The following is a 14,044-nucleotide window of genomic DNA, read 5'->3' as shown; positions in this document are numbered from 1 at the left end:
TATATAACAAAAATAAATATTTGAGACGACATTAATTAATAAACAAAAGAATAGTTGGTGCCAGTTGTGACCAAACAATAAAATATTCCTTTTTTTAATGTAAAACATTCCTTTAAAGCTTACAAAAATATGTAGCAAATACAGAAAATATATTTTTGTTTTTCAACAAATCATAGATGCCTACACATTTAGTATCAGTATCATAAAATTAAAAAAAGAAAGAAAGAAAATTTTAACTAAAATTGTTCATATAGCACCAATTTTATAAAATTGGAAATAAATTAAAACACTTCCCATATACATAATAAAAAAGAATCAGAATTTGTAAATTCTATATTAGAAACATTGAACCTTGGCAGACGATGTGTGCATAAATAAAGAAGTTTGGGGGAAATCATATCATATACTCCCAACCTTTTCTAAGCTATTGTTCTTGTATTATTTCTTCTAATTAGTAATTTTTTGTGTGAAACAGTTGAAGGAATTATGGGTCGTCGTAAGATTGAGATTACGGAGGTGAAGGACTCCAACACCAAGCAAGTTACATTTTCCAAGCGTCGAACAGGTTTGTTCAAAAAAGCAAATGAATTATCCATTTTGTGTGGAGCAGAAGTTGCTATTGTTGTGTTCTCTCCTGGGAATAATCCTTACTCTTTTGGGCACCCAAGCGTTGATGTTGTTGCAGACAAGTTTCTTAAACAAGAGCCGAAATCAAATGATGTCCAGGGAACATCTATTGAGGTTGCTGATATGGATAGGCTCAATCAACAACTATCCGATGTTCAAAATGAAATACTCGAGGAACAAAAGAAGGCTGCAGAACTCAATGAGAGACTGAAACAAAAAGGAGTCACACAACCTTTTCAAACTAAAGAATTGCAAGGTTCAAATTTAGAGATCCAAAAGATGAAGGACTGTTATGATGCAATCGAGGTGTCAGAATATATGTTGCTCCTTGCAAAAGAACCAGTAGTTGGAATACCCGAACAAGTTGCTACTCAGGAAAGAAGAAGGAATTAATTGATGCTCAGTAGCCACATGCATGTGAAAGTTTCCTTTACCCTAAATCCTTGTTGCTCCCAACTCTCTTAGAGGTTGAGAAAATAGTATTTCTTGTTGTTTCAATTTCAAAATATCACAAGGAAACAAAAATAAAATCTTTAATTATTTTGTCGAATGTTGTTATTGTATTTGTGTAGGAATCAATTGTTTTAAGTAAGGTTGTGATTTAAATCCTATGAAAGATTAAGTATTTCGAGAATTTTATCTTTCTGAATAAATTCACATGATTTAGATTTCTTGGGATCTATTATGTTTTTTTTCCTGATAAATCTTATTATCAGCTGATTATATATATTGAATGAGTAATGAAAGATTTAGTATTGGTTTGGATCTGGAGAAATATTTTTAAGCAGTGTAAACAACAATGTAAGGAAAATATTTTTGCCTTAAAAAAAACAATGTAAAATTTTGGTGTAGTTTTTTGTTTTCTTTCTTCACATAATGGGACGACGATGAACTTTGTTCTTGAATCCTAAGATTCTCACTAGTCTCAATTCTATAATTCATAATATAAGAACACACACATGATTGTAATTAAATAGTAAAAAATATGTCATAAAATTACTTTTTAAATTTAATTTAATATTTTAAAATGAAAAATAAAATTTTAATAACATTGCAATTGAATTTTTTATTTATTATATTTTTTAATAATAATGCAAGATTTTAAAATTAAAATTATCAATTCCATTATTTTATTCATTCTATATAAAATAATGTGACTTAAAATAAATATATCAAAATTATGCTTTATAACTAATTTTTCCGACAATAGCTAAAATTAAATTATATACATAAATAAATATTAAATTTTCTAATAATTATTTTTTAGTTAAAAATAATATATGTATATATATAATATACATTCTTACAAAAAATTATATCTTTAATAAATATATATGTAATTTATTAAATGTAATAAATATTATATTTAATAACATTAATAAAGTTAATTATAAATTAAATATTAAGGGAGATTATCTTTAACTAATTAATTAATGTATATATAAGCATTAAATTCTGTAATAAATATTTTATTTAATAATATATATATTTATTATATACATTCATCTTATTAAATGTCATAAATTTAATTAATAAACCTATATTACATTTATTAATTTTAATATATATTTATATGTATACATATGTATTATATTTAATAACTATAATTTTTAATATATTATATTTAATCAATACAACATTTTTTTTGGTGAATAACCAATACAACAGTTAATACTATATAATTCAGAAAAACTCTATTTGTTTATATATCTATCTAAATACCACCTTAATTATATAAAATGGCTTAAGTTTGTTTTTAGTCCTTATGAAGAATAGATATTTGATTTTATTTAATATGTAAAAAAAATTCTTTATTTTTTATTTCTATAAAATTGAAAATCGATATTTTTTTTGGTTCTAACAAGCATTGGTATAAGTAGAATTGAGTTTTATTCTTCTCTTTTGAATGAGATTTTGGACAAGGACGGATCCAGATAACTTGTAAATGGGATTGATTTTTTTTTCTTTTATAATTGTTTAAATGTATAACTTTGAATAAATAGTAATTTTTTTGAAAAAAGTATTATTTTAACACATAAAATTAAAAGTTATTTTTATATTAAATGATAATGATCTTAACTGTTATCATAATAAAAATAAATATATAATTAATTTTACGTAATTTTACACTAATTAATCTTAATCTTATTATAATAACAACATATAAAATTCATTTTATATTATTTTATACTAATTAACTTAAAAAATAATATATATATATATATATATATATATATATATATATATATATATGAAAAATATCAAGAGAGGAAAGCTCGAATTCTATTTGTCCTTCTTTAAATATATCTCTCATTTTAAATTTGAGTCTTTGCAAACAATATAATTAAAAAAGAAATTTCATAAATAAATATTATACACCAATATCATATCTTGAAAAAAATGATTTTGATTTTCATAAAATATTTTTCGAATTGCATCAATATTGATTATTAATATTATTTTTACTTAAACGTGGTACACCCGTGAACTAGCAATGGTCATCGTTAGTTATATTATTTTCTTAAAAAAATCGTTAGCTATATTATAAAAAAAAAATAGCGTACCAGATTTAATTAACATATTATGAAATTTGTAATTAGATTTTATTGATTAATTAAATATAATTAATCCCTCCAATAATCCATCATCATATCATCTTTTTTCTGCCTTTGTGGTTTAGTCTGCACCTGAACACCACGTTCATGTGCTTGATCTCCATTGCTGCAATCTCTCTGGTTTTGCTGGAGCTTCCCAACGACAACATGTGAAACTCCTCCTCATCGGTGGTGAGCCTAGCTTTGTTCCTCGGCGGCGGCAGCATCGAAGCGCCACCAACGTGGCTTCTATTTTGTTTCTTGGTGGGTTGCAAAAATGATGTTGACGCCACAGTGGGGCAGTGACTGGAAAGTGAGAGATGTCTAGAGAGAAGAGTGTGATTACTGGATTAATGCATTTTAATTAATTTATAAAAATTGAATATATAAATTTTTAATATGTTTAATTTGATGAGTTCAATTATTTATTTATTTATATATCTGACGAGTGATGCACTTAATTGGTAGTGTATGGTAGAATCCCGAAATCCAATTGATTATGTAAGTCTAGTTTACGCAAATTGAGTCATGAACGATGTTAACAATTTTCGAAATCATAATAAGCATCATCAAATGAAATGTTTCAAACTAACAAGTAGTAATTCTCGTTAGTTTCTTTTTAGAAGACAAAGTTTAATACAATTTTGTATATTGGATCATATGTACAATCCCAATCTTTTTTCATTTTAATACTTGCATGAACACTATTTATATGTATATATAACTAATAACACTCTTTTTCTCTTCTTTTTTTGTACATTCTCATATTTATACATATAAAATTAAGCTGCATATGTATATAATTTTAGTAAATATGTTGTTGTCTTTTTAACTATTATTTTATCGTACGTACGCTTGAAAACTAATTAACACTATAGTATCTTATCTAAAAATACATCATATAAAAGCATTCATCAAATTAACTCACACGGGAAAAAAGCACACGAGAAATTGCCTTGCCAGCCATACACACACACACAAAAAAAAAAGAATCAATGCCTAAATTTATTATTATGTTAAAAACATTGCATGTTCGTAGTGAATTCAATCTAAAAAAATCTTAAGCCAAAATTACTAAAACACAAGTAAGAGAAAATACTAGAAAATGAAGTAAAGATGATAAGGTGTGGAATAATGTAAGGTTGTTGTTTGCACATTTTTAACAAAAATAAGATTTTGCGTTAGTAACACACACGCACACAAAAATCTCACTTCATCATTTTATATGTATTCAATTGTAGAAATAAAAATTAGAGTAAATTACATTATCTACTCCTGAGATTTTATAAAATTAAATAAACATTCCTTATTTTTTTTCTACTCGTACACTAATCCTTCTTATTTTTTAAAAAATATATACTAACACCCTTTTATACATTTTACTGTTCTCTTTAATTATTTGATGAAAAATATTATACATAACTCGATCCGTTAAAGATAGATTACTGTAACTGTTAGAAAGTATGAAGTATTTCTATAATTTCAAAAAATCTCAACAGTAATTAATATTTAATATAATTTACTCTAAAAACTATTAAAAAAACTATCAATATATTTAATTAAATTATTTTATGTAAGTAATAATAAATTTTTCATTAAATGATTAACCAGACATTAATTTTGACTTTATAAAAACAATTAATAACATTTGCTCATGTAAAAACTAAATTAGGTATTTATTTAATGAAAAAATAAATCACTGCAAAAATTCGTCTTGTTCAGATTGGGTAAGCTCAAAATAAAATACTTTCTTACACATAAAAAAAAGTATATACCTACTAAAATTATGATGTTCAACATAACTGTTTTCCTAAAAAATTATTAAATGTCAAATAAACTATGTTTTACATTAAAAATATAAACAATAAAACATTTTTTTTTAAAAAATGTAAACATCCCGTTAAAGCTTACAATAATATGTAGCAAATATAGAAATTATATTTTTGTTTTTCTACAAATCGTAGATGCCTACGCATTTAGTATTAGCATCATTAAATTAAAAAAGAAAGAAAGAAATTCTAGCTAAAATTGTTCATAGCACCAATTTTATAAAATGAGAAATATATTTAAACACCACCTATGTACATAATAAAAAAGAATCAGAATTTGTAAATTCTATATTAGAAACATTAATTGAACCTTAATTGGCAGAGAATGTGTGTATAAATAAAGAAGTGTAGGGGAAATCATATCATATGTATCCCAACCTTTTCTAAGCTATTGTTCTTGTATTATTTCTTTTAATTAGTGATTATTTTATGTGAGGCAGTTGAAGGAATCATGGTTCGTCGTAAGATTGAGATTACGGAGTTGAAGGACTCCAACACCAAGCAAGTTACATTTTCCAAGCGTCGAACAGGTTTGTTCAAAAAAGCAAATGAATTATCTATTTTGTGTGGAGCTGAAGTTGCTGTTGTTGTGTTCTCTCCTGGGAATAACCCTTATTCTTTTGGGCATCCAAGCGTTGATGTTGTTGCAGACAAGTTTCTTAAACAAGAGCCGAAATCAAATGATGTCCAGGGAACATCTACTGAGGTTGCTGATATGGATAGGCTCAATCAACAACTATCCGATGTTCAAAATGAAATACTTGAGGAACAAAAGAAGGCTGCAGAACTCAATGAGAGAATGAAACAAAAAGGAGTCACACAACTTTTTCAACCTAAAGAATTGCAAGGTTCAAATTTAGAGATCCAAAAGATGAAGGACTGTTATGATGCAATCGAGGTGTCAGAATATATGTTGCTCCTTGCAAAAGAACCAGTAGTTGGAATACCCAAACAGGTTGCTACTAAGAAAAGAAGAGGGAATTAATTGATGCTCAGTAGCCACATGCATGTGAAAGTTTCCTTTACCCTAAATCCTTGTTGCTCCCAACTCTCTTAGAGGTTGAGAAAATAGTATTTCTTGTTGTTTCAATTTCAAAATATCACAAGGAAACAAAAATAAACTCTTTAATTATTTTGTCAAATGTTGTCATTGTATTTGTGTAGGAATCAATTGTTTTAAGTAAGGTTGTGATTTAAATCCTATGAAAGATTAAGTATTTCGAGAATTTTATCCTTTTGAATAAATTCACATGATTTAAAACAACATCAACACATGATCTGGAGAAATCATGAGAATCTTTAAAAAAAGTCAAAACTTGTTAAAGAATTATTGAGCAGTGTAACAACAATGTAAAATTTTTGTGTGGTTTTTTATTTCTTCACATAGGAAAGAAGTTCTCTTACAAATCCTGAGATAGCTAAAAAATTTTGCTATATTATGGCTATCTTTTAGCGTTTTTTTTTGTGTCTATCCAGATAGATGTCTTTTAAAAGGGAAGTTATTATCAACTTGGTATAGTAAGGTAGGTAGATAAACATGTTCACAAAGCATGTGGTCAATGATCTATTTTTAAGATCCATTTGTATGGAAGAACACAAGAACATCTGTTGTTCTTAGGTTAGGTCCTAATTAAAATAAATAGTTCTGGGATTCAATTGAAAAAAATAATAATTTAGAGACCTAATTAATTTTTTAAAATACATTAATTTAAAGTATTGTATTGATATAATTTATTGTATTATTAAAAGAGGCAATTAATGTTATTTATTTATTTATGCACAATCAATGCTATTTATTTATTTGTAATTAAATCGCAATTAATGCTATTTAATTTAATATTAGTTTCTGCAATTAATGTTATTTATTTTAAATACAATTGATAAAATTAACACTATTATTATTGTTAAAATGAAATTAGAACTAATACATCATTTTAAACTAGTTCAAGGTACAAAAAGAAATATAACATAATTTATTAAGTTTATAGCAAATAATTTTATTTCTTCCTTGATTCTTATACATCACTTTCTGTCACATGGTTGATGGTTAAACTATGAAGAACTTCAACCTCTTTTGACAATTCAAAATTAATCACTTAAAATAAAATAAAATCATAAATTAAGTATAAAAAATTAAGTAATCAAAATTTAAGAAACTATTATTATAATTTATCTATTTTTCTTTGACATTATGAAAAAGAAACACAACAATATATTTTGCATTTTGTTATTTTTTTCCAAATACTATTTACTTAGTTCAATTCATCCAAACCTGAGTTGTTAATATTAATTTTTTATTTTAAGATATAATTTTTTTAAAATGTCAGTTTAATGAATAATTGAATAAAAAACAACTCATCGTTAATACAGAACTTATTTTTGTTAGTTTCAGGTTTAGTTCATAATATCCTTTTTAGTATATATAACACATAGAAACTATGATTTAGACTATGACAAGATGATATTTTTAGATTCTTGATTTCATAACAAGCAAGTATTAAAATTTCTAACCAATATGCCATGACAAAAGGTCTATAACAGCAAAAAAAATTCAACAATTTTAAATTTTATTCTTTTTCCTTTACTATTTTTCTTCAGAAAATAACTAAATATCTTAAAAGGAATGGGTTGTACACTTTGTGTTCTAAGTGGATTATGTTCACGCACATGCATTCTTGAGTTTCCAAGACAGCTAGGCGGTTGAAAATAAAAATGGGCAAAAAGGCAAAAAAAAAAAAAAAAACAAACAAACCAACAAGCTAAACAATGATTTTTTTTGGGATATAGTGATGCAAGCAATGAGGGAAGAATTATAAAACTGTTAACGGGGAACGGAGTATGCATTAAACTTTTTTTGGTACATGAGTATGCATTAACCTTTGAGGATTTAATATAATTTTTGTACAAAATATTTTAGTAAAAAAATAAATAATAAAGAATTATTTTCTTAAGATAAGATCATAAAAGAATTAATTAAAATTGTAATAAATTATAAGAACTAACCAATTAATTTAACCAAAACAGAATAAAAATTTTATTTTGACTGCTGTACTATATATACGAATATATGTGGATTGAAATTGGTTTAGTTTCTATTAATTAATATATGTATGCCTAATTAACTATTGTACACCAAAAAAAAAAAAGAATGTATGCCTAATTAACTCCTTACGATGACAACCTAACGCAGCGGCAAGCTCCTTGCGAGTATTCATAACTCCAGTCTCCAGTTCGGGTTTATATCACAAATCTAAATTTCTAGCCATTAATTATGCTATTCAAGTTTTATTCACCGAGAAAAAAGTACTATTAAAGTTTTTATTACATTAAATTAGATGTAATACGTGACAATACAGTCTAATATATAATTGCAAATTGTCAATCCAAAGATAAAATAACTAAAGTCAAAGTTTTAGATATTAGAAAAATATTTATTATTATTTTTTATAAAGGAAAGAGACCTTATATATTGACAAAAAAAAAAATCATCTATGTTGATTAAAAAAGACCTATTATATTGTAAAGTAAAATATTTCTCTTCAATTTTATTTTATATCTCACTCATCCTATAATTGCACACAATAAAATTAAGTACAATGGAAAATCAAGTTGAAATGGTCATGGAATAGAAAATCACAGTCACGCACGTCATCATTCTTCCCCTGGGTATCTTATATTTGGAAAAAGAGCAGATGACCTAGCCAGGTAATAATCAATTGGAAAATGATTTTTGACAGTAGAAGAAAAATGATAAATGTAATGAAGTATATGATGTAACAAAAATAAAAACAAAAGATGAAAATGTCAAATGGATAATAACAATGAAAATAATAATAAATTAATGATGGCGCGGCAATTCTAAGCCCGCACCGCAGAAGGAGACGAGAGACAATTTGTACAGGCTGACACGTAAATTCGCTATATAAGCTTAACAATATTAGAGTGTTTGTGCAATGGATAACGACAACGTCAACCTTACAATTTCAGAGAGCAACAATATTGCGCAGTCAACAATGTCCAACAATTTCATAGATTTGGATGTTTTCGATCTAGACGAGGCTCTTGCGGTGGCGGTGGTGGACGGAGAACCACGGCGTCTATTCGCAACGTGGAAGACCTTCGTGTCGAACTTGCCTACGGTTAACGACGTGACGAGGGATGATGTTTGCTCTGTTTGCATGGAAGGGTTTATTACCCAGCGCAACACGGATGGGGAAAACAAACGAGTCCCGTGCGGCCACGTGTACCACTCAAACTGCATCACCCTCTGGTTGGAGCACTGCAACTCTTGCCCGCTTTGCCGCTGCCATATCCCCCTTTTCTAGCTCCATTTTAATTTTAATTAGCTTCTGCCTTTTAGTTTTATGAATTAGTAAACCTTTTTTGCTGTGAATTATATTCTCGTTCCTACTTCAAACTTTCTTTCAGTTTCAACTTTTAATTTAATTTTCTATTACCAAATTTTCCTTTTGAAATTATTGTTTATTGCGTGTCGTATACAGTATTATTTTTATTAAAGTTAATGCTGTATAGATTCGTTTATTATAATGTAACAAAAATAAAATCGTTTATAATGAAGTTGAATAAATTAATTTTAAATTATAAAATTTAATTAAAATGATATAGTTTAAAATACTTTTAGTACATCTAAAAAATAGTAACAAATTATTCACACTTTACAATTTAATTATCGTTATTTTGCCAATTCTATCACGATGCCATTTATTGATTCATTGAATATGTGACAAAGTTTTGACGTGTCTTGAAAAACAACGTTTTTTTGTTATTGACTTTACAATATGGCATTGTTTTATTAAGAAACAAGATGGAAAAATATAGAAAAATTACAAAACATGATGTTAAATGTGGTGGCAATGAATGGTATGAATTGCGACATGCATCAAAATAATTTGGAAAGGTTAATGGTATTTATCTATTAATCTCATTGTTTCTTGATCAATTTGAATCCACTTATAAATGCCTGATATTTCTAAAATAATTTTGACAACATTTTCCTTTCCCTTCTCAAAGTTGATGAGAACTATGTAATTAAGACAAGTTTTTACCGTATATCTCAAAACATATGACTCATTTATGTTTTGTCAAACATATATTTTCAAAAGTAGAATTGCAATGTTTTCACTTTCACCCATATAGAATCATTCAACTATAGGTTACAGTTTTTTTTTTATGATGACAGTTTTCAAATACACTTGTCATGTTTTGTAAAAAAAAAAAGAACACTTATCATGTGAAAAATGATCAATATTTATATTAATCAAAAGATAATATTACGAAACATGAAAAATACTATAACTGAGGTTTTCATAGATAAATGCAAGATTACCTAAAAAAGATAGATAAAGGCAAAGTCAACATCTATAAATAAAATTTGTAATAACATCAACTTCATTCAAAATATTAACATTAATAAAAGATAGCTATCACTCACCTAAAAAATAATATGATGATAAAAGAAATTGTTGACATAAATAATTTGATACTTAGATTTTTTAATTAAGATCTGAGATTTAATATTGATATAAAGTCACAACTAAAAATACCACTTCACCTCCAAATGAGTCAATCCAGCAGGAGAGAGATTAATTAGTTTGGTATCAATATGCATGTTTGGATTGAAGTTAAAAATGATGTGATCCTTTGTGCTAATATGTGTGTTCCGATGCAAATCTAGTGAATAAAAATAAAATAAAAGCAAAAATAAATGTCGTGATCCTTTGATCAAATTATTTGTCTCAAAAAATATTTTTTCACCTAAAAACCAACATGTACTAAGAAGCCCCACATACCTCATGGTTAGAAAAAAAAAATAGTAATTAATGATATAGTAAAAAAAATCTTACTCTTGTACAGCTAGCACCTCAAGATTTCTAAAGGAACTTCTTTCCTTGTTTCAGAAAAGGAAAGAGATTTTTCCACACTAAAACTTTATGTCCTTCGTTCATACACTAAGTATTGATTACTTTTTTTTTTAAAAATGTATATATCATGATATTCTCTAAATTAAAACCAAAACTGTATTTTTTTTCATTAATCATCAGCAATCAGATAAAAAGGTCTCTCGGCCGGTACCAAAAATCATATTAATTAGATCCTTATTAATTTAAATTAAGTGTGCATGTAGTATTTATTTAAAGGGATAGAACTATTTAAATCCAATACATAGGAAATGCATCTCTTACACAAATAATACGAGAACCAAAAAGAGTTTATTTTGTCATAATTATTTATATTCAATCAACAAAAACACTTGTTCGCCACTATTGCTACTTTCAGTCTCATCTCTACGTAAGGGAGATGGAAACAACGAGGTTATAGGGCCAAGGAAACTTAAATCAAAATATAAATTACATATAACAAAGCATCAATTCTTTTTTCTTCTCTTTGTAGTCACTTGTTTTGTTATTCCAACCATGGGTTCTTGTGCAAGGAGTATCATACACTCCGACACCTCGATCGCATCAATGTAGTCCTTCACTCCATGCTGGAACTCTAAATATGAACCTTGCAATTCTTTACACTGAGAGAGTTGTGTCACCTGATGTTGTTTTAATTAGTCTCTCATCATACTCCGCACCCTTCTTTTCTTCCTCCAGCATTTGGGTTTGAACAATAAACAATTATTGATTCAGCCTATCCATGCCACCAAGTTCATTAGATGGGTTGTTTCGGCCTTGGGCATCAATTTGTTTGGCATTGCTTGAATTAGCCGCTTGTTGAAGTTGAAGAAACTTGGTCGCAACAACATCAACACATGGGTGCCCAAAAGAGTAAGGCTTATTTCCAATGGAGAACACAACAATAGCAATTTCTACGTCACACAAGATGGATAGTTCATTAGCCTTTTTGAATGGTCCCGTTCGACGCTTAGAAAACGTGACTTGCCTCATGTTAGGATCCTTCACTATCGCAATTTCAATCTTACGATGACCCATGGTGCCCTCATTTGCTTCACACTGATAATTGCAATTAAAAATAAATAGTACAAGAATAAGAGATTAGAAAGAAGGAGATTGTGGTAAAGGTTGAGGTGGGTATGATATGGTATCCCTACAACCCTTTATTTATATACACGGTCTCTAAAATTGTTCAACGTTTCTAATATTGAATTTGCAATTACCAATTATTTTTGGTTATGTAATTAAAGGGAAGTGTTTTAGTATGTTTCCAAATTTATATAACAATTTTGACTTGCATGTTATTTCTTTTTTATTTTAATGATACTGATACTAAATATGTACGTGTCTTTGATTTGCTGGAAAAATGAAATATAATTTCTATATTTGCTAAAGGAATTTTTTATTGTTTGGCTACAACTAGCACCAACTATATTCTTTTATTTATCAACACCACCCCAAATATATGTTTGAGTTCTTAAATATGGAATTAGTACAAGAACATACATTTGGTTGCAACAACATGTACTTTGTACAAAATGAATTGTCTTTATTTTGTGTGTGAAAATAACACATCTACTAAGTAAACGTTGCCCCTTAAATTTGATGATGATCCATAGCTTTTGTTACATGAGATCAATTTCATACAAATAAGTTGATCTAACGTCATCTTTTTAATTTTACTTTCTATTTTTTTTAAGACTGATGAACCTAATTTAATTTCACCACTAAAAAATTTATATATATTTTAATGCAAAATAGATATTTATTTGACGATTTAGTCAACTTTCATAATGATTTGATATAAAACATCATTTTAGTAAGTATTTTTTAAAAGAAAATGTCATTCTAATCAAATTAAGTTAATTTAAATTATATAACAAAATATTTTATTTTGAGTCAACTCAATCTTTAGGGTGTCAAATGATTAATGTTCATAGGAAAATTACATTCCTTTGTGCATGATAAGATAGCCATTTTCTCAGGTGTAAGGTAATGATACAATGTTCCCTTATCCTATTACCATACTTTCATATTGTAGTTTTGTGTTGCTTTGACATGTTAGGTGCAATGGCCCATATTGAGTGTCAAAGGTGGTCTCATGGTGTATGATGAGTCATCCTTATGTAGTGTTGCTTTGTGTGTCAGTCCTTCATCCATTATTAAGCTTGGTCGACCTTCCTTTTAGGGCGGATGGTATTCCAAAGTTTCGCAAGTGCATAATATCACTTTATGCACCATTCCCCCGTTTGTCCGTTAATCTTGATCAACCTCTCTTCCGGTGAGGATAATCTATAATCCTTCAAGTGTCAAGTATATTAAGGTAAATGCACTTAAGACACGTGCCTTATCTCATCCATATATGAGTGTTACTTGACTTTTCTTTCATGGAAGACGATCTAAGTTTTAAAGTTTAAAGATAATTTATCAATAAATTATACGTAAGATATATATATTTATGGTATTTTTTATATATTCATAACTCAAATAAAAAAAATTATCATCCAAAGGCTAAGTTATTACCAACTTCCACACTCAATGACCAAAATGGTCATTTACCCATAAAAGTAGTAATATTCAAAGACATCATTATCGATTCAAAAAGGCATGGCAACAATTGCCGAACAGTTGACACAGCTCCAACGTCTGTGTGTCCTTCCACGATTTGATCATGCAGCATTATTTAAAAAAGAGAATGATAACGGGTGAGGGGGTATATCCGTCATTGTGGAGAGGAAGGAAGGGAAAGGAATCTCTACCTTCGGGGTCCCTGTCTTCGGGGGGGTTTCCTAGCCCAAGACTCGTGGAAAGCACCAAGCATTCATTCACTGCACTTGAAGAAGGGTGTGGAGATTTAAGTGGACGAACGAAGGTGCCCTAGCTTCCATTCCACATACACCCACGTGTTAACCCATATATACCATATTCACTCACACACATATCATATCACAGAATCAATCCTAAAGCAGATACCTCCTACCTGGTTTCAAGTTTGCACCGTGGACAACACAATTTTAATTAAAGCTCTTTCAAGATTAATACTTTATTTTGTATTGTTAATCCGTATTACTTTTTG

The 14,044-nt window shown here is 27.8% G+C and overlaps 4 protein-coding genes across 4 annotated transcripts; 3 read left to right on the top strand and 1 right to left on the bottom strand.

Moving 5' to 3' along the window:
• The first annotated feature begins 351 nt into the window (after positions 1–351).
• LOC100804079 (agamous-like MADS-box protein AGL29) lies at positions 352–1,253 on the top strand. Its single transcript, XM_014778545.3, has one exon. The coding sequence runs from the start codon at positions 487–489 to the stop codon at positions 1,018–1,020; it is 534 nt and encodes a 177-aa protein (XP_014634031.1). The 5' UTR covers positions 352–486; the 3' UTR covers positions 1,021–1,253.
• Positions 1,254–5,434: 4,181 nt separating this feature from the next.
• On the top strand, positions 5,435–6,205 carry LOC100803542 (agamous-like MADS-box protein AGL29). The gene has a single exon (XM_014778544.3). It carries the CDS (start codon positions 5,502–5,504, stop codon positions 6,033–6,035), a length of 534 nt encoding a protein of 177 aa, XP_014634030.2. The 5' UTR covers positions 5,435–5,501; the 3' UTR covers positions 6,036–6,205.
• Positions 6,206–9,003: 2,798 nt separating this feature from the next.
• On the top strand, positions 9,004–9,375 carry LOC102669154 (E3 ubiquitin-protein ligase RING1-like). Its single transcript, XM_006586267.1, has one exon. The coding sequence runs from the start codon at positions 9,004–9,006 to the stop codon at positions 9,373–9,375; it is 372 nt and encodes a 123-aa protein (XP_006586330.1).
• A 2,316-nt stretch (positions 9,376–11,691) lies between these two features.
• On the bottom strand, positions 11,692–12,006 carry LOC102669022 (agamous-like MADS-box protein AGL29). The gene has a single exon (XM_006586266.1). The coding sequence runs from the start codon at positions 12,004–12,006 to the stop codon at positions 11,692–11,694; it is 315 nt and encodes a 104-aa protein (XP_006586329.1).
• Between the last annotated feature and the right edge of the window lie 2,038 nt (positions 12,007–14,044).

Source organism: Glycine max, chromosome 8 (genome assembly GCF_000004515.6).
Source record: "Glycine max cultivar Williams 82 chromosome 8, Glycine_max_v4.0, whole genome shotgun sequence".
In the NCBI taxonomy this organism is placed as follows: Eukaryota; Viridiplantae; Streptophyta; class Magnoliopsida; order Fabales; family Fabaceae; genus Glycine; species Glycine max.
Note: the sequence above shows the minus strand (reverse complement) of the source record. Positions and strands in the feature narration are given on the sequence as shown.

Excerpts from the sequence above, each read along its gene's own strand:
- LOC100804079 (XM_014778545.3), top strand. The coding sequence starts at position 487 with ATGGGTCGTCGTAAGATTGAGATTACGGAGGTGAAGGACTCCAACACC.
- LOC100803542 (XM_014778544.3), top strand. The coding sequence starts at position 5,502 with ATGGTTCGTCGTAAGATTGAGATTACGGAGTTGAAGGACTCCAACACC.
- LOC102669154 (XM_006586267.1), top strand. The coding sequence starts at position 9,004 with ATGGATAACGACAACGTCAACCTTACAATTTCAGAGAGCAACAATATT.
- LOC102669022 (XM_006586266.1), bottom strand. The coding sequence starts at position 12,006 with ATGGGTCATCGTAAGATTGAAATTGCGATAGTGAAGGATCCTAACATG.